General features: G+C 36.3%; 1 protein-coding gene across 1 annotated transcript in view; it reads right to left on the bottom strand.

Annotated features, from left to right (window-relative positions):
* Zpld1 (zona pellucida like domain containing 1) overlaps positions 1 to 21,861 on the bottom strand; it is a 64,248-nt gene that overhangs the window by 22,513 nt on the left and 19,874 nt on the right. The window contains exons 3-4 of the mRNA XM_042676981.1: positions 19,671 to 19,781; positions 5,106 to 5,326 (exon numbers count right to left, since the gene is read on the bottom strand). Coding sequence (XP_042532915.1) covers positions 5,106 to 5,326; positions 19,671 to 19,773 — 324 coding nt within the window. The 5' untranslated portion in view covers positions 19,774 to 19,781. The remainder of the gene's footprint in view (positions 1 to 5,105; positions 5,327 to 19,670; positions 19,782 to 21,861) is intronic.

The following is a 21,861-nucleotide window of genomic DNA, read 5'->3' as shown; positions in this document are numbered from 1 at the left end:
TAGCCAAAACAATTCTAGGGGATAAAGACAATATGGGAGGGCTATCCATGCCGAACTTCAAACTCTACTACAGAGCTATAATCACAAAGACAGCATGGTACTGGCACAAAAACAGACCCGAAGACCAATGGAACAGAATAGAAGATCCAGATATAAATCCACAGGCCTACAGCCAGCTGATATTCGACAAAGGAGCCAAAGACATACAATGGAAGAAACACAGCCTCTTCAACTGCTGGTGCTGGGAAAACTGGGCAGCCACATGCAGAAAACTAAAAGTGGACCCCAGCCTATCACCATGCACCAACATCAACTCAAAATGGATTAAAGACCTTAACATTAAACCTGAATCTCTGAAACTACTGCAGGACAGAGTAGGAGAGACACTTGAACTAATAGGCACAGGAAGGAACTTCCTGAACAGAGTCCCAGGGTCACAACAAGTTGGAGAGAGACTCGACAAATGGGACTACCTTAAAATAAAAAGCTTCTGCACAGCTAAATCTATCGCAACTAAGCTAGAAAGACAACCAACTAATTGGGAAAAAATATTTACCAGCAATATATCAGACAAGGGGTTAACATCCTGTATATACAGGGAACTCAAGAAACTAATCCCTCCCAAACCTAACAAACCAATTACTAAATGGGCAAGGGAACTAAAGAGGGACTTCTCAAATGAAGAAATAAAAATGGCAAAGAAACACATGAGGAAATGTTCATCATCCCTGGTGGTGAAGGAAATGCAAATAAAGACAACCCTGAGATACCACCTTACCCCAGTCAGAATGTCCCACATCCACAAATCAGCCAACGACAAATGCTGGAGGGGATGTGGAGAAAGAGGAACCCTATTACACTGCTGGTGGGAATGTACACTTATACAACCACTTTGGAAAGCAGTCTGGAGGGTCCTTAGAAAGCTAAAGATTGACCTCCCTTACGACCCAGTCATACCACTTCTAGGCATCTACCCTGAACAACAGGAACCAATATACAAGGACACGTGCACCTCCATGTTTATTGCAGCACTGTTCGCAATAGCTAGGATATGGAAACAACCTAGGTGCCCCACCACAGATGAATGGATCCAAAAATTGTGGTATCTATACACAATGGAATATTATGCAGCCATTAGAAATGACAAAATAATGGCATTTGCAGGGAAATGGATGGAGCTAGAAGGAATCATGTTGAGCGAGGTAAGCCAAGAACGAAGAGACAAATGGTACATGGTCTCCCTCATAAGTGGATGCTAAATCCAAAAGGTTAGGTGATACGACAAAACTAACAGGACTTAAGAAACAAAGAACTCCCGCTCATCTGGTTGAACCACTACTAAATATCCTCATGCTGCTGATCACAAATATGGTATATAACATGTGAACACTGTTATATATTACAGACTGTGGTACACAATTTGCTCCAGGGAAGTTAGAATGAACTTGTGACTTTGAAATTATGTAATCATTTAATCACAATCAAAAAAAAAAAAAAAAAAGAACCTCGGGGAAGGGAGGGAGGGAGGGGATGGTAGGGGGAAAACAATGGAGGGGGTAACAATGTTCAAGAGGAAGTGTACTCATAACCTCACTCATGTAACTGTAACCCTCTGTATAGTAGCTTTACAATAAAAAAAATATATATATATTAATTCCAATTAATTTTAATTCCCTGGAGAGTCAATTCCTTCTTTGATTCTTTGTGTGTGTGTGTGTGTGTGTGTGTGTGTGTGTGTGTGTGTGTGTGTTCAATGAATTAATTTAAAAAAAAACACAAGGATGTCTGCTCTCTCCACTCCTCTTCAATATAGTATTAGAAAGCCTAACTAGAACAATAAAGCATGATGCAGACATAAATGGGATCCAAATAGGAAAAGATGAAGTAAAACTCACCCTCTTTGGAGATGACATGATCCTGTATTTAAAGAACCCCGTAGATTCCACTCCCAAGTTACTCAAGCAGATCCAAAACTTTGGCAAAGTAGCAGGGTAGAAAGTTAACCCTCAAAACTCAATGACTTTTCTGTATGTCAACAATGAGAAAAGCGAGGCTGAAATCAAGAAAGCAACTCCTTTTGTAGTAGCCCCACAAAAAAAATAAAATACCAAGGAATTAACCAAAAAAGTGAAGAACCTCTATGATGGAAACTTTAAAAAGCTGAAAAAGAAAATTAAAGTGGAAAAACCTCCCATGCTCCTGGATTGGGATGATTAACATCATGAAAATGGCAATACTGCCAAAGGCTACCTACAAATTCAATGTAGTACCCATCAATATCCTAACCCCGTTCTTCAATGGACTAGAAGAATCAATCCAAAAATTATGGAACAATTATATGGAACAATAAAAGACCCTGAATAGGGCTGGCTCAGTGGTAGAGTGCATGCATGAGGCCCTGGGTTCGATTCCTCAGCACCACATAAGCAAAAAGAAAAAAGCCGGAAGTGGCGTTGTGGCTCCAGTGGTAGAGCGCTAGCCTTGAGCTGAAGAGCTGAGGGACAGCGCCCAGAGTTCAGGCCCCACAACCGGACCCCCCCAAAAATAAAGACCCTGAATAGCAAAACAATCCTTAGCAGAAAGAACAGTGCCAGAGGAATATCAATACCAGACTTCAATGCCAAAGTTATAATAATCAAAACAGCTTAGTACTGGCACAAGAACATATCTAAGGACCACTGGAATAGAACTGAAGAGCCAGAAATGAACCCAAGGACCTATATCCACCTAATCTTCAATAAAGGAGACAAAAAATTAGGATGGAAGAAAGACAGCCTCTTCATAAACAGTGCTGGCAAAATTGGTTTACCACCTGTAGAAAACTAAAGTTAGATCCTTATATATCATCCTGCACCAGAATCAACTCCAAATGGATCAAAGACTCGAGGTCAAAGCAGACACCCTGAAAACATTACAGGATGGAATAGGAGAAACTCTAGGGCTCCTTGGCACAGGCTGAAATTTTCTTAATAGAGACCTAGAAACACAACAATCAAAGAAAGGTTGGACAAATGGGATTGCATGAAACTTCAGAGCTTCTGCATAGCAAAGGGCAATAGCAAGAACAATAGAAAGTCCATAGATTGGAAGAAGATCTTCTCTGCCATAGAAGAGACAAGAGCCTCACATCTAAACTATATTTGGAACTCAAAAATTTAAATTCCCCAAAACCAAATCCTCAAAGAAACAACCGCCCCATCAACAAGTGGGCTAAAGACTTAAAGAAAGACTTGTCTGAAGAGGAAAAAAGAATGGCCAATAGACACAGGAAGAAATGCTCAACCTCTCTGACATAAAAGAAATACAAATTAAAATAACATTGAGATTCTATCTCATCCCAGATAGAATGGCTATAATCAAGAAATAGAATAACAGATGCTGGAGGGGATGTGGCTAAAAGGAAACCCGACTGCATTGCTGATGAGATTGTAAACTTGTTCCAACACTCTGAAAGCAGTATGGAGTTTCCTCAAAAGACTAAACATAGAGCTCTCCTATGACCCAGCAATCCCACTTCTGGACATTTACCCAAATGATCACAAAGTAGGAGAAAAACAAAGGAGGGGGTAATAATGTTCGATAAGAAATGTACTTATTACCTTACTTGTGTAATTGTAACCCCCCTGTACAGCATCTTTACGATAAAATTTTTTAAAAAGCCATACTAAAGCTACCTGCACAACTATGTTTATTGCAGCATTATCCACCAGAGCTATGTAACCAACCCATATCAGTAGATGAATGGATCAAGAAAAAAAATATATATATATACAATGGAATTCTATGCTTCCATCAGAAAGAATGACACCACCCCATTTGTAAGGAAATGAAAAGAGTTGGAAAAAATCATATTAAGTGAATTAAGCCAGACCCAAAGAAGCATAGGTCCCATGGTTTCCCTTATATGCAATAATTAGTATACATCTAGGATAATCTTAGCAGCTGAGCAGAATAACTCAATAGCTATGTACATATGACCATATAAGATAACGCTAAGCAAAACGAACTCCGACATAAACACAAGAGGTTTTCCTTTGTCGTTTTTGTTCTCAATGTACTATGTGATTTTGTTCTTTTGTGTTTTTCCCCTATTGTTTATCTCCTGTTGTCACTGTATTTGATTTTGGTGCCCTGGGTATTATATATATATATATATATATATGTTTATCTCAATTAGAAAAGGGAAGGGGAACAACAGAATGTTGAGACAAAAGACAAAGGGTGAACCAATGCAACAGTGACACTCACAAGACAATATGTTGGAAATGATCTGTACAACCTGAGAGAGGGGTTTTGGGGGAGAGAGAGAGAGAGAGGTAGAAAAATGAGGGAGAGGGTAACAAGTTAGACAAGGAATATACTCACTACCTTACATGTGCAACTGTAACCCCTCTGTACATCACCTTGACAATAACTTAAAATTTTAAAATAAAACAGGCTATTAGTTCTCACTCAGGGTGAAAATTTGCAAAGCACTGCTTTGACCTTCAAAATGACTGAAAAAGTGTTCACTGGAATTTTATGAGTAAGACTTAACTCTGCTAAACATTTTGAATTGGAAGTGTAGGCCCACACAATGAAGAATTCACCCAAGAAACACCAACAGCTTTCTTATACAAAGGATTAATGCTGATCGTTCAATGGCAAGATTAACAGAAGATAATAATAATCCCATTTTACCTGTATTCTTTCTTCCTGAATGAGATCACCGAAGCAAAAGGCCAAGTGATTCAAGTCAAATTCACTGGCATAAACACTGTATGATCAGGTACTGCAGTGAAAGCATAAAGCCGATGGCTAATGATAAACTGCAAAGAAATTTCCATCTATGTCACTTACCCAAAAGAATGTTGCTTAGAGCAGCTAAGCCGCCATCAGGCCCTTTCGACTTCTCAGCTACTATAAACAAAACCATTACTGGAAGACAAAATTGTGTGTTTGGGAGTGCAAGCCTCCAGCAGGCAAAGGGGGAAGAAAAAGATGTGTTTAGTTTTCTTGGAATTTTTTTTGGAAAGATAGATTGAGTTTCTGATTATTTCCTGAAAATAGGTAGCTTTTTATTTATGACTTCATACCTAGCACATAATATCACACTCGTATCTTACCACTAAGTTGTTTCCACAGCCCTCCAAGGTGCTGAGATTGATGATGAAAATGACCACGGCTGGAAAGGTGTTGTTATTGATGAAGCCCCTGCAATGGGAATCCCCGTGCCTTCCATTCAGCGCCAGGTCTGTTTCAGAATAACCCGAGAAGAGGACCGTGCAAAAATTAATCTTCATTGTAATGGTCTGCACCCCACAGTACACATTGATGTCTCTTTCAGCTAAAACATAAATGGATTTAAAAATAAACAATTGTCAGAAAGGTGCAGTAGAGCATAGATGAACAACTCTTTTGCTTCTGAGATGTTTGCACTATCATCTAACTCTTTCTAATCTGCACACTTTATTTCAAGGTTATTAAGAAAGAACTTGATTTTGCTCTTCAAGGAAAAACAGAAGAGGTATTGCATATGGACATTAGAGTTTACCTCCATTTCTTTGTGTCTGCAGTTCAGTAGGTATGCACTGACTACCGATTGAAGGCTGTTGAATTACAAGAAAATTGAGTATGGAAAAAAAAAGAAAGAAAAGAAAACAGATTTCTTAGAACATTCCAAACTAGAGCAAATTATTTAAATTCCCTAAATGTTGTGAACTTCAGTGCAGATTATACATTCTCCCAGGTATAAAGATGAAGCAATTACATTTGTCCAAGTCCAAATTGTTAAACACCTTGGTGTTTAGTAACTTACCCTGGATGTACAACTAAAGCCTTCCAAAAGAATTTCATTTTATTTAACCTATATTAATTAAATTTAATTAATAAAAATTTTAAGTAAATTTAACCTATATAAATTAAACCTAAATTGCAATAGAGAATACAAGTATAATGGTATGATAACCAAAGATGTGTAGGCTACTCAAAAAACAATTTTCCAATGGCTATGTATGCAGAAAAGAAGAGTATGTACTAAACATGAAATGCAAAACACAATTTTCATGGTTCTCCTTGATTTCATGACTTATCAACAATAAGAGCTACCCTAGGTCTTGGTCTTGAGAGTGAGCACACTCACATACATATACATAGACAAGCATTTCATAGCTCTATTTAGGTTTTCTACATATAGAGAAGAAAATAAGCATAGAGAATGGAAACTTTGGCTTCTGAATAATTTCAGACTTAACTGTTACTAATTTGGGTAACGTCTACGAATTGAGTTGAATCCTACCCCCAAAAGGACATGAAATCCTAAACTCTTCTATTCCAGGATTTATTTATTATTTATTTATTTAATGAGTTGTGGTGATTCTGGAGTAGAATGGGGCACCAATCAAACATGAACTGATGTTCTTATGAAAGGAATATACTCTAAAAAGAAAAAAGACATAGCGAGAGTTCCTAGTGAAGACAGAAGAGTTAAATGATTCATCTAGGAGTCAAGGTACATTCAGAAGTATCCAAAAGCTAAGAGGAGACAAGAATCCTCCCTAGATTGAGAGAGAGAGAGAGAGAGAGAGAGAGAGAGAGAGAGAAAGAGAAAGAGCATGGTTCTGCCTTGATTTGATTGTATGGTTTTCAGAAGTGTGAAACAATGTATCTCCACTGTTTTAAATAATACCAAGAAATAATACTTTCAATTGTTCTAGATTCCCTTCATAGTGGGACTTAGGTAACAAGTACTGGAAAACTAATACACTGACCTTTCCACATCTAACATCATTCCAACAAAAAGAATAAGAAACAGGCATCAGATGTGTCAAATGTGGAAACCAACAAACAAGAACTGATTAGAAAAACTACTTTGGTTGTTCACCAAAAGAAAATGAAACAAAATAAAATATATTTTTGCAAATGATAGGACGTTCACCTATGAAGTATGTAAATGTCAATTAAAATGTTCATCATTGAATTAATTTACCTAATAACTCAGCCTTACTTTAAGAGTAGAAATTGTTCAATAGCATCTCTCCTTAGGATGTTTATTCTCTACCAGTTTTTGCTAGTAAAAATGAGTTATAGTTTTGAGATTGTGAATATATCAGTATGGATATAGAAATATATATACATATACATATGGTAGTAATTTTAAACTCACTAGAAGTACCTATAAAAAAGGAAACACTAGCATCAGTTTTACAGAAAATTTTAAGCACTATTCTTGTGAAGATAGAAAAATAACACAAAGATATGCCTCACTACCAGAGAAAACACTAAATATCATGTAAATCTGAGAAATGTGAATAGCAGTATTTGGCAAGATTAATTGTCTAAGTGGAAAGCTAAATCTTAAATGATCCTCTTTGCTAAAGTAGCATAGTTTGTTAAAATATGGTTACTGACTATTTATCAACTTCAAAATACATCTTAAATTTGAAAATATTTTTCTCCCTCTAAATGCTATTTCTTGGCCAACACCACTGTCATTTTTCCTCTGGGATAGCGCATTAACCACTCTTTCCTTTTCCCTCTCACCCCTTTCAATTAATATACTTGTTAATATATTCATCTATTCATTTCAGCTTCTTAGATCATCAGTTCTTTGTGTTACTTAGACCAAAATCTGTGTGTTGATCAGGCACTGAAAACTCTTCTTGATATACCACATTCCTACCACTACATTCTCATCTCTCTCCTTTGTCTACATTGTGACTCTGGATGTATTTCATTGTTTGAAAGAAGCACACTTAGTGATGGATGTCAGAATGAGGATTCCATCCTGTCATGTTGGGATTTTTTACAATAGTGGCACAAGAAAAGTTAGTAGAGAGATTTAAAAAAAAATGTTCCATGCTTTGTTCTGACAGGGTTACATAATTGTAAAAATGTTAAAATGTCAAGTTCCATTCTTATGATTTGTCTATCTTATTACATAGAAATTACACCTCAACAATGTATCATTTAAAAAATCATTAAACACCTTATCTACAAGATAGTGCTTTCTTCAGCTTAGAATGTTCCTTTAGTCCCGAAGCTTTAACTGAGCAATCACTCCCTCATCCTCCAGGTCTCCAACTTCTTCTTATCCAAGATCTCCCTGATCCCAAATATAAAGAAAACAACTTTGTTTTTATGCTGTCCGTGGCTTTAAGTTCATACATGCATTTGTATATTTATCTAATGAACTGAAAATCCCCAGGGCAGAAAACCTACTCTATTCACTGATGCATTCCTGTGATTGTTTAATCAATTCTATAAAGTACTGGAGCAGTAGTCTACATTGAGGATTCCAATAGTAGTGACCTGTTCTCATATGTATTACAATCTGTTATTAGAGGATGGATTGTATTGACAGAAAGATTGTGCAGAGATCTGTGAAGTGGAAGAGAAAGTCAACCTAGACCAGATAAGTTGGTTAGACACAGCTTGCAAAAGATGGCATTGACTTTAATTTCAAAGTGTCAATAAGAGTTAGCTATGTTAAGAAACAGAAATTAATAACACAGTAGGGACTAGGTGAATGATAAAATACATTCAGGTTTCTTGAGAGCCAGACAGGTCTCTTTTTATTAGGATTTAAAGAAGAAAAAAATGGTAATGTATTAATCCAGTGGAAGATACAGATGAATTTATAAGATAGTTTTACAGAGAAAAATGGTCTTTCTGAATGTTAAAATGTTAAAATGTCTATCTGCATGTTAAACTCTCCCCTATTAATAAGTCCACTAACACTTGGATTTGTGCTCAGTGAACAAGCCTAATTGTATTAGTTGGTATGTTCCAAACGCACCAAAATAAATAATCAATAAATATGTCACAAAGGAGAGATGTCATTGTCCTTAACTTAAACTTAAGACTTTACTTCCTCAGCTGTTTGCGGACATGCACTGATGTTTAGACTACCTGAACCAATAGAAGCAATTGCTGTGTTTAGATGTAAAGCTCTCTTCTGTTTTCTGCTTTACAACCAAAGGCATGTAACCCCTGCGGTGAAGCTGAATTTGCTACAAGCTGATCCCACTTGAAGATATGATAACAAATTAAAGGCTTTTGCAGTGTAAGAAAAGAGATATGTTCAAATCCATTCTGACCCAGCTTTCTAAAGACTTTTCACTATCTTTCAGAGAAACATATTTCCCCCCCTGGTTGTAGATACTAAAGGCATCCATTCAGCTCAATTTTACCATTTGGGAGGCTTTGAGGAAAAATAAAAAGATACTTCAAGTCACAAAAAGACAGTCTCTGACAAAAGTAGAGATTTTTTTTCAGCTACTGATAACTCTTTCAACAAAGTTTTTAGCCTCTTACTGTCCTTGGCTGACCTAAATTGCAAAACTTCTCTGTACTACACCTTCTAGAAGCTAATGGAAAAAACATGAAGGGACAATAAATATTTAGGGTATCACACCGGCAATGGGTTTGTTTCTCACAGGTTTTCTAAAATTATGCAAACGTTAAATAAGCTTCCACAGTGCCAACTCTCCAGCTTATCATGTATAAAAATCTGGAGTTCATAGCTTATATTTATCATATAAATAGGCTTAAATGGCTAGATCAAATTATATATATATATATGAGTGTTAAACCCTCTTTTATATATGTATATATGTTAAAGTTATATATATTATATATATTAAAGCCTCATATATATATATATATATATATATATATATATATAGAAAGAGAGATAGTACACAACCTTTACTCCTTGTGAAATCCTATTCCTAGAAAACCTAATTGCACATGTGTTTAGAAACAATGGCTGACAATACATTTGTAGCACTCATACATACACCTAATAAGAATGTCTAACTTTCTTCCTTCAACAATTCCTAGTCAACTTTTGTAAGCCCAGAAGCATCTAGGTGAAGCTAAAGACCGACTTATGAACCTTTCTCTTCTCATTTGGGTACTATTCACTTGGAGACCTACATTCCCTTTCAGTGGTGTAAGATGGTTAAACATTTTCTAATTATGTTATGAAATAATAAGGACACGGATCAAAACAATTAATTTAACAATGTACCTACTTGTATCTTTTACTACAAAGACAGCAATGATGAACTATTTGGCTGCAAGCTGGTAGTCAGCCTGCGGTGCTGTGGTTAAAAATGTTTTCACTATTGATCTGAAAAAGTAAGGATATATATGAAAGACAATTCTAGAGGCTTGTCTTTATTACTAAAAGAAAGTGGAGTTTATAAGAACTGGACATAGAAAGTCAGTGCCATCAGTATGGTCCTACTCTAGAGGCTATTTAGAGTTGGTTTGGTTTTTTTGTATTATTTTTATTATCTTTAAGTAGTTGTACAAAAGAGTTGCCATTTAACAAAGTAAACAAGACACAAAGAAACATAAGCTCCATGGTTTCCCTCATTTGTAATAATTAGTATATGTCTAGGATAGTCCTAGCAGACGATCAGAATAGCTACTTATGTACATATGACCATATAAGATGATGCTAATCGAAATGAACTCCAAGATATGGAAACAAGAGGTTTTTCTTGGTGGTGTTTGTTTTTAATGAACTGTGTGAAGTTATTTCTTTTTTCTTTCTCTTTTCCCCTTTGGTTTTATCTCCTGCTGTCCTTGTATTTGATTTTGGTACCCTGTATATTGTATATATATTTATCTGATTTGGGAAAGGGAAAGGAACAACAAAATGTTGAGACAGGGATGAAGGTTGAACCAATGTAATAGCGATACTCACAAGACAATATGTTAGAAATGAACTTTACAACTTGGTGGGGGAGAGGCTAGGGACAAGGGAAATTGGGAGAAAAATGAGAATGTGGGTAACAATGTTTGACAAGAAATGTACTCATTATCATACTATGCAACTGTAACCTATCTGTACATCACCTTGAAAATTAAATTTTAAAAAATAAATAAAAATAGTTCTCGTGGGAAAAAAAGCAAAGTAGTTTATGAATAGAATTTATCTTGACAATTGTCACCTTGTTAGTCCTGTTTGCTTTCAAAAGCTACACTGCATGCCACTGTATGTCAGCAAATTGCCCTAAATTTTATTAAATGTATAGTAGCTGTCAATCTCTGTATTTAACCAAAAACTAAAAACATTGATAAGTTACTCTGTTACTTCCCAGAGCTTGTGGTTGAAAGATGAGACAGATGAAAAGTAGCCAGGTACAATACAGCCTGATGGTACAAGGAGCTTTGTAAATATTACATACACCTTTATCTTGGTAGAAGAAAATGTCTGGGAAGGAATTGTTAGGAAGAAATGAAATATTTCCAATGGGCTAAGTTTTATAAGAAATTGATTAGGTTATGGTACAATAAGAAATGGGTGTCACTAATGATCAGGTTTCTAGTTTTAATGGATTATTCCCTGAGATACAGAATTCAGAAAGAAGAAAGAAAATGCCCATGGTTTGAGAGGCTGAGTTCTAAATGGGACATGAAATCTTTATACAAAAATGTATAGCATGCTAGTAGAAATATCATAATTATGATAGAAAAGAGAAAAATATATATATTTGAGATTCATCAGATACCCAGCATATTAATAGTTAGCTATACTAATAGCTGAAACTAATCATGACACCATTCAGTTAAGAAGAGAAACAAGTCAGGCCCCAGTGGCTCTCGCCTGTAATCCTAGCTATTCAGGAGGCTGAGATCTGCAGATTGTTCTTCCAAACCATCCCAGGCAGGAAAGTCTATGAGACTCTTATCTCCAATAAACTTTCAGAGAAAGCTAGAAGTGCTGCTGTGGCTCACGTGGTAGAGTATTAGCCTTGAGCCAAAGGTCAGGGACACTTCTCAGGCCCTGAGTTTAAGCCCCAGGATCAGCAAAAATTTTTAAAAAGGTAGTCAAACAAGGTGAGGACAGAAAAAAATTGTGTTAAAGTTGTACTTGGATGAGACATTCCCTAGTTATCCAAAGAAGTGTGATCATCCTCTTGTAACCTATTCCACGCATTACTTTTCCCTTTTCCTATGAACCTACTATATCATTTATCTTATAGCTAGGGTGGACAATTGCTTTCCCACTAAATTATAAACTCCTTGGGAGGTGTTAAACACTCCCACCAAATATGTGTTTGAATGGTGTACATGACTAGAAGAGGGGAAAGTTCAAATGTAAAAGTGATAGGGGAAAGAAAGAAAAAGGGGCGGAGAGAGATAGAGAAGAGAAATTGTCCTTTCTCTTCTTTAGCTAAAGAAATACCTGGCTTTGAATCTCAAATAAATCTCATGAAAATCCCTGTGAGGCTGAGCCTGAGTTTACTTTAATGCTCAGATGATCACATGCGAGAGCCAAATGAGAAAAGGATCGGTTCCTCTAACTCCTATCTCTACCCCATTCCACAAAGCATAGCAGAACAGCCCACTCCAAAATGCAGCTATGATAAGCGGGGTGATGTATTCAATAAAAAAATGCTACTATCAAAGGCAGTATCTGTGGCACGGCGGTCAGGGAATCTAGTGGAAGCAGATACTTTCTGACTATCTGTGAGACACACCTGGGAGACTCCAGCACAAATGGAGAATACTGGGGTTGGATGGTTGGTCCACAATGAGCATAAGTGGAAAATCTGTACAGTTCAGATAAAAGGATCATGCAAACACAATGTCACGTGTATACTTGTAAAAGAAATCCTGGGATAAAACTCAGAGTATCAATAAAAATCTGTTAAGATGGTGGAGGTAAGGCATTCGGTATGCTGAAGAGTGTTTTGGAGTGCAATAGAATTTTTCTGAAAATGACTTACTTTCTGGGTTCTAGAAAATATTCTAATATAAATTTATACCATCTTAGTAAGTTCCAAGAGTAATTTGTCTGTCATTTGTTTCTCTTTCTAAACTTAGAGTGATGGTATTTGGTACTATAGAAATTGCCTAGAGAACAGATGCTATGTATGTCGTTTTAACTCATTTTTAAAGTTATATTTCCTCCCACAAAGTTTTTATTCCAGAATGGGTTTGGGCACTAAAACAGCAAGAAATCCTTAAGGGATATTGATATTTCATCTACACCAAATAGCAACAGCTGATAAGAATTTCAAGTGGATCAAGTTTCCTCTCTATTTTGAACAGGTTTCTTGTCACCTTGGTTTCCCAGCACATCTGCTTCTCGTTAGCAAATACAAGCTGTTGTTTCCAGTGCTGTAGGACATTTGTATGCAGTCTGAAGCAAACTTTGCAGAATTATAACTACACTTTGTGCTCCACATTCTTTGAAACCAGAAGAGTTTTTTTCCACAGGCAGAAAACGTAGATTTTACTTGTTCAGAGGAAGTGCAAAATTCATACCATAATTTTTTGTTGTTGTTGAATAAGGGTATGGACTCTGCATTTTCCACTCCCTGAACATATTAGCTGATTTATTTGTTTTCCACTGCACTTTTTCATTGTAGATTAATTTGGATTGATCAGTCATTGCTGTGTCAATAAGTTCTCCCACATCTGGTCAGTCACTGCTGCCCCAAGTGCAGTGATGTCCTGGGACCAAAACATGAATACTAAGTAGGAAGGTGAGAGAATCCACCTTTCATCTCCAGGGAGGACTAGAACATAGCCCTTGGGATTATTATTCTATTATCCACTCTTCCTTTGTCTTTTAGCACTTAACAGTGTAATAATTAAGCAAATCTTAACATAAAGTTACTTTGTTTTGTTTAATTCACAAGTCAGTTCTATCAATTAAATCGAGGATTCTCAATTTTGTTTTCTGGAGTATACTTGTTTTCATTCAAATGTTAATAGGCATTGGCAGAGGAAGAAAAAGATTTCTTTAGTCAACCAGGTTTTGAACTAGCTAAACAAATACATTTGCCTTTTTGGAATCTTTATTGTGGCATATACTTCTGTGATTATCCCTTCCTACAACATTTATTGAACTTATTATTTATTTTTTGGCTATGGTATTTGATAGACTACAAACTTGCAATATTACACAAGTTCTTACACGGTGTTCCAATTGGAATGTGATGTTTCAGAAATACTTGGTCTGTTTATTGTGAAAAGTGAAAGAGAAATTTCTCTGAGGTACCTAGAATTCTTTATATGAAACATGTTATTGCCTTCCCTGTTAGTGATATTTTAAATTGAACATCAAATTGCAAAGTCTGAAAGACTGACTTACATTAAACTTCCCAAAAACTGTTCAGGTCACCACAAGACAGCATCAGGCCATTAACTTTCTGGTGCTCACTTATCTCCTTCCCTGTCCTTTTATTATTCTAGACTACTTCAGAGAACTAAAAGTTCAGCCTAACTCTACTCCCTTTCCAAACCAAAGACTAGATCCAGAAGGAACTCCTGAATTACAGAGGCATATACATCTATCCATTTGTGTCCCAAGCACAGCTCCTCGGAATTTAAAAGTCAATTGTGAATTGAATTTTACTCCAGGAAGAACAGGACTACTGCTCCAGTGCTACATCAGTCTGCTGCTCCTTAGCTTATATAGCAAAGTTAAATGAGATGATATCGCTTTAAATGTTAATGACTCTGAACATGGTAGTTCTCTTGGCCCAAAAATAAATGCTATGGAAATTAAAGAATATAGTTCTAATGTCATGAAACAGCAAAGGTCAGATAGGGTGAGATGATTACTCTCATCATTATTAACATTGCTTTCCATTTAGATAGCCCCTCTTCTTTGCCAGACTCATTGTCATTCTATCTCACTGCTTAGAATCTGAGCAGCTCTTGCAGCTCCTAATGACGCCAAGGCTGATCCTGATGTGGAAACAAGCCAGAAGTCAAGAGGGAAATGAGCAATTAACCTTTAGGCTTTAGTGGTTCATTCCGTTCTTTCTACAAACATGCAAAAAAATGAATATTAAGTAATACCCACAAAGGTAAAGTTCCTGGTACTTCCCCTTCATTTGGATTTGAGGATTTTTATATAAATTTTAAAGTATTACAGTGTGTGTATGAATGTATAAATGTGTATGTTTGTGTGCATACATGCACGAGTAAATTTCAATATTTGTTACCTAAGTAAGTCAATTCCAAATATACTAACATCTTAAGGGAAATGCAAATTAAAAGATCCTTAATCAATGCTCCTGGTCCAAGAGATTTTTCCTCTCTCTCTTTCCTTAAAAGATTTTATTTTAGGGCTGGGAATGTGGCTTAGTGGTAGAGTGCTTGCCTAGCATGCATGAAGCCCTGGGTTCAATTCTTCTGTACCATATAAACAGAAAAAATGGAAGTGGCGCTGGGCTCAAGTGGTAGAGTGCTAGCTTTGAGCAAAAGAAGCTTAGAGACAGTGTTCAAACTTGAGTTCAAACCCCAGGACTGGCACAAAAAAAAAAAGGTGGTACACTGGTGGCTCACACATGTAATCCTAGCTACTCAGGAGGCTGAGATCTGAAGATTATTGTTCAAAGCCAGCCTGGGCAAGAAAAATCAGTGAGACTCTTATCTCCAATTAACCACTCAGCACAGTGGCTCTGTGGCTCAAGTGGTAGAGTGCTAGCCTTGAGCTGAAGAGCTGAGGGACAGTGCCCAGGCCCAGAGTTTAAGCCCCACAACTGACAAAAAAAGAGTTTACTTTAAAGAACTAGACATGTCCATGAGACTCTTATATTCAATTGGCCACCAGAATGGTGCCAATGGTGGAAATGGTACTGTGGATCAAAATGCTAGAGCACTAGCAAAAAAGCTCAGGGAGAGTGCCCTGGTTCTGAGTTCAAGCCCCATGACCGACCCCCCTCCCCCCAAAAAAGAAAGACAGAACTAGAAATTGTGAGTACTTTCTCCTCTCATTGAAATGTATATAAATCTGTTGGAAAACTAGATGAGACTTTTGTAAACTTTATAATGTGGGTATGTCTGTGTCTAGAATCTGGAAGCTATCACTTTGAAATGTAAACATGGAGGGTTGCAACATCTGTATCTCCCAGTCTCTGAGGAAGAGACTTTGTGTAAGACTTCCTTCAAATCACTAAACTACCTCCTATCCTGACACATAAAAAGTTAATTTTTCCTAGCGATAAAGGTGATACAGATGGTCACTCCAATTACCAGGTGGAGTCAGAAAACGTGACAAATGTTGCTGTCAAGTCCTCTTACTTGAGGAGCAGTTATTGTGTGTCTTAAAAACATGTTGTATGTAATGTGCCACATCTGCTTGGCTGTATAAATGTTCTTAGTTTTTTCCTTCTCTGAAGCCTAAGACGTGTATCACATTCTGAGTGTAATTTGTATTCAACACTAAGAGTGTCTTCTCTCTTTATTACATTGGGGGAGCGGATTTTAGACTGGCAGAAGGTTTTGTGTGCAATTACATTTACCTAACACATGGTTGTGCTTCTAATGGCAACTAATGCCCTACAGAAAATAATAGAATAACATCATCACTTGTTCTTAACCATAAGTGTACATTGGGTCAATCTGTAGAATTTCATACAGATTATCATCACCATATTCAAATGTTCCAACCTTACATTTGAGGTGAAATAGTGGAGTCCACACACTACCCAAGATGATTTTGTGACAGTGGTTTATAGAAACCATCATAAATATGTGCCTTAACCTATTTCAGTTTTATTGTATGATAAATACTTGCTTTTGCTGTTGTTGATCAGCATGTTTTATTAATGCCTACACAGTATATATAGATACAACATCAGCCCAATGATCTCAGCTGAACAGTATTTTCTTTTCCAAATCAGCCTTTTCATCTACCCATAATAATGCCATGTCTTTGCTACCAGTGGGTGGGATGTCTCATAAAAATTACTCATCACATCCCACTACCAGGAGAAAGGAAACATAGTATCTCACACTTTCTTTCTCTGAGTCTTTATTACTCCTTCTCTTTTAAATCAGAGAAAGAGCTACTATGTCCCCAAAGTTGACTCTTCTGTCCATACCACTGATTTCTTCCTCATAGCATCAATTCTTTCCTGATTAGTATTTCCAGTCTCTGAATACTTTTCCTTTCTGAGATCTCAGGACTCTAGTTCAAAACTACTGCTTTCTTATTTCAATTTCTAGTCCATCTTACTCTTCTTTTTCTCTTTTGGGGGTGGGGGAAACTACCAGTATTTTTAAAATTTTTATTTTATTGTAAAGATGCTGTACAGAAGGATTAGAGTTACATGAATAGGTAAGGAGTACATTTCCTGTTCATCATTGTTACCCTCTCCTTTGTTTTTCTCTTCCTATCCCTTCCCTCCCCCCCCACTACCAACACCCCCCCCCATTCCTCCCCTGCCCTTGTTGTTTTTAATGTACTATGTGATTTTTTTTTGTTTCTTTGTATTATCTTGCCCCTGTGGTGTATCCCCTGTTGTCACTGTATTTGATTCCAGTGCCCTGCATCTTGTGTATACATTTATCTAATTTGCGGAGGGGAAGGGAAAAAACAAAATGCTGAAACAAGGACACAGGATGACCCATTGCAACAATGACACACTCACAAGACGCTATGTTGTAAATTAACTTTACTCTTCTTTTTCATTCAATGCAAAAGTTATCTAAATAACAGTGTTTGTGAAACCTGTCATATTCCTATTTCCATATTGCTCTCACACTACATAAGAATTCAACTTTCCGATAGCTATAAGTTGATATCCTTTCTCAAACCTAGGTATATATTTCCTATTATTGGGTAGAAGCTTCCACTATACCTTATTTTAAAAATGCTTTTAACCTGTTATTTCCAAACTCAAAGTTCTTTACTAAAAAATGCAAGCATCCTGTATTTTCTGTGTTATGATGTCAACATTCACTTTTCCAAGTTAAAAACATCCTCTGGTTTTTTTTTTTCCTTGTGCCTGCCAAATCAAGTTCTACTGACTCCAACACAAAAATCTCTTAAATTTGTCTTCTTCTATTGCTCTCACTATTGGTGACTTCATAACATCTCTCTCTGCCTCTGTCTCTGTCTAACTTGATTCTGTCTTTCATTTTTCCCAAAGTCGGTTTTATAAAATGAAATATTACCATATCAAGCCTTTCAAAAATATGTTTAAAAAGATTCAATGGCTCTTCGTTACTGGCAAAATAAAGACAGGCACTTTCATTACACAATATAATAGATAAAGCCAAAAAAAAACAATTGAATTTGAATTTACTCAAACTTCTAGATCTAATTAGTTCACGGGACATACAAGCAAAGAGGAGCATGTCAAATAATACTCTTGCATTTAACCAAATCCAGACACTCAAAAATCTACAAGACAGATGATCAAATTAAAAGCAATTTGTCTGAAAATAGTGTTGTTAATTAAAATTAAAAGTGTTATTTCAGCAATACATGAAATGTAAAGATGCTTCAAATTCTTTTTTATATATTTAGATAAATAGAACATCATATATATCACATATATGCTGGAGATTGAACATAAGTTTATATTAAAATATTCCAGAGATAAGAGTGATAGGAGAGAGATTAAATAGAAATTTAAAATGTTGATAATGAGAAAGTTACAGTATTAAGATGAATGTACATTTTACTATCTTCTTTTTTACATATCTGTAATTTTTCATAATAAAAAATAAGAAAAACAATCATGTATGGCACTCAAAATCATTAATAACCCATCTTTAGAAGACTTACCTTTCTCCACCATGGCAGAATTTCCTACATGACCTCTAGAGTTTACCCAGCATGCCAAGAAGTTGGACATTGTCTGGTTCAAGGGGGTCACTAAAATATACTCTAGTCTTTATCCTGACATAGAAAACTCAATTCTACTATGGAACTATCTACTGATTGCTCTGTCTATGCAGGTATGTGGTTGCCTTAGCATGCTCCATTATAGGAATCTTTGACAGGTTTAGAAAACTCTGAAGGTATATATTCAGCAAAGCAGACTTAAAAAAAAATAGTTTCTGCTTGATGGTGGCGGCTCATGTCTGTGTACCTGGCTACGCAGAAGTCTAAGCTCTGAAAATTGTGGTTCAAAGTTAGCATGGGCAGCAAAGTCCATGAGACTATTATCTCTAATTAACCACCAGAAAACCAGAAGTGGAGCAGTGGCTCAATGCAGTAGAGCACTAGCCTTGACGGAAAAAGGTCAAGGATAGAGCCCAGGCCTGAGTTTACACCCCACGAATGCTTCCAATTCACTCATTGTATTTGGTAAACATTATTTTCTTTGTCTAAGGTTCTGTAGTTTCACCTACTGCAAAATGACAAATACTTATATGAAATGTAGAATACCTCTGCACTGAGTGTAGATTTTAGAAATCTATGATGAGCTATGCCCATCAATAGTCACAATATTGATAGCTTTCTGTAAAATTTACTCTGAAGCTGATCTGTGTACTTAGATAGTGACTAATATTTCTTTGAAATAGTATTTTAGGGATATCACATAACAATTCACAATTATTTTTCTGAGGCATTTATTCTTAAATCCATTAACACATAAGCATACTTTTAAGTCTGAATTAATGTGTGACTTAAACACATCATCCATTAGATAAATGTTAAATGAAACTAACCTCTCCAAAGTTCATTAGCCACTGGTCAATATTTTCACATTTGTGAACAGTCATTATAACAATATTAACTTTGATAAATACTTTGTGTGTAAATATTGATATTAATGACAACTCCAGAAAATGTCTCCTCATTAGACACACTTACATAAAGGGGCAGACCCCCATTCCCATAAGACTCTTAATTATTTACTATTCAAACATAACCATTCCTTCCAGAAACAATGCAGGTAGGTTAGTTCTAGACTTACCAGGAAATCTGCTGTGGAGGTTGGCATCACAGTTGTAACCATTGAACTGAGCAGAGCCCGGAAGTACTCTTATTAGAAGCATCAACAACCATATTCCTTCCATTGCAAAACCTATAAAAGAATTAGGTGGATATCACCAGCCATCACTCCTACTTGCTAGAAAGACTGAGGCTGATCTCAACTTGCTGTGGGAAACACAATCTATGCATGTTGTCAAAGCTCCATAAAGGCCAAGGATTATTTTAAAAAATCACCAAAAAATGAAGTCAGAGATTTCTATAACAATGCTTTACTGTTATTTTTATTGTTTGATTTCCGTTTGTTAATGGTGAGAAAGCCAGGTTTTGAAAAGAACAGGTGAGGTATAACTCATATGGTTTTCAAAGGGGAAAAATATTATTAAAAAAGAGCTCAAACCAACTATGTGGCAGATGAGATTTCTGAACACATAGAGTATCAACATATGTGAAGTCACTTTGGAGTCATCATTCAATACTCAATTTTGAGCAAATTTTCAATACTCTGAATGACCAAGTGATGTCAAGGGAAAAAAATTCTCAGAAATGTAATTCTTAACATTGTTAGTTCTCAGTGGTTTGTGCATCATTTCCTCAGAACCACGGGGATAACACAAAGAAAAAATACTATGTAATGTGAACAGTATTGTAGATTTTCCAATGAATGCGTGCTGATTGAGCTCTTGATGAGATGTGAGGCCAGTACAGGTGTGTGAGCACGATGAATGCTGAGGAGAAGCTAATAGAAGTTGATTCTTCAGATTCTTATGTGGGTGGACAGATAAATGAAAATTGACTTTAATACTTGAATACCTGTCAGACCGAATTTCAATGCATTTTCCTGTGTGTCCTTTGATTGGCCTAATAAACATCATAAAACACCTTATAGAAGCATCAAGTTAACTCTCACAGCATGGAAAAACATTCTTTCAGGTTGTTGGTTTGGGCCTATGAATCAAAAGCAAGAAGAAAAAAAAAACTGTAAAGGTTCACTCAGATACCTTAGTGCATTCTAAAAGCTTGGGGTTTGGCATGCCATGGTGTTTTAGCTGATCTTAAAGACCCCTCCCTGGATAACTAGTCAAGTCTTGAGCAAAAGGAAGGAAATACACTTTGCTTTTAAAATGATCGTTTTAGAATTACAAGTTTATGGCCAACAAACTTGCTGTGGAGAGGATGTGGGAAAGGAAGACATGAGCTTACTCTCCAAAATAGACTGAAAACAACTTGTTCTACATAGACTTCCTTCCTTTGGTATTCTTACACATTATTGGTCACAAACCTCATTACTTGGGGAAATAACAGCTTTTCATCTGGTTGGATCCGATCCTTTGAGACAATCCATAAACAAAAGGTTCACACAAATGTCTGACTCATACCCTGAGTTCTGTTTGTCATACTTCCTCATTGCTAGCTAGCTGTCAGAAGGCTTAAAATAGGACAAGACAGTTCTACTTTGAAGATCTTGGAAGATTGTTAGGAAAGAGAACAACACAGTGCACAGTGATAGAGTTCCATTACCAATACATTCACTCTTTAAACACACACACACACACACACACACACACACACACACACACACATTTATTCTTTACTCTGCCACTACCTTCTTAGGATGAGTGGTATTAAATTCTAGAAGGTATTGGAGACTCTAGATCTACACTAGTGCATCCCAACACAGGTGTGTGCTCTAAAGACTTGGAGTCAGGGTACTCAGTGAGTTGTTTTTATTTGTGGAGACACTTTCTGGCTTCAATATTTCTTCACAATAGGAAAACATTTATCCAGTGCATTTACTGCACAGAGATAGGTCAGGTCCCTGACTTTTAATCTTCCATTTATATTTCTTACAATGATTATGTGATATTGGAATTATTACTCCACGTCCAGAGGGAAAACTTAGTCTCATCACATTTTAGTAACATAGAAAACAAGTGAGAGAAGCAAAATGCAACCACAAATATTGCTGTTAGTGAAGTTTGGTGTACAAACTACCTAAATGCCATCTGCTAGTAAAAAGAATTGTGTGATTCTTTTGCTTAATATTTATCATAATCAATTATTTTCTTTTATTTTTTTTTGGACCAAGACCGGGACTTGAATTCAATACCTGACACTTTGGCTCGCTGGCTAGTGCTCTACCCAACTAAACCACACCACCAGTCCTTAACTGT

The sequence above is a fragment of the Dipodomys spectabilis genome, unplaced genomic scaffold (assembly GCF_019054845.1).
Source record: "Dipodomys spectabilis isolate Male_0828 unplaced genomic scaffold, ASM1905484v1 ptg000032l, whole genome shotgun sequence".
NCBI lineage: Eukaryota > Metazoa > Chordata > Mammalia > Rodentia > Heteromyidae > Dipodomys > Dipodomys spectabilis.
This window is presented reverse-complemented; position numbering and strand designations above follow the sequence as displayed.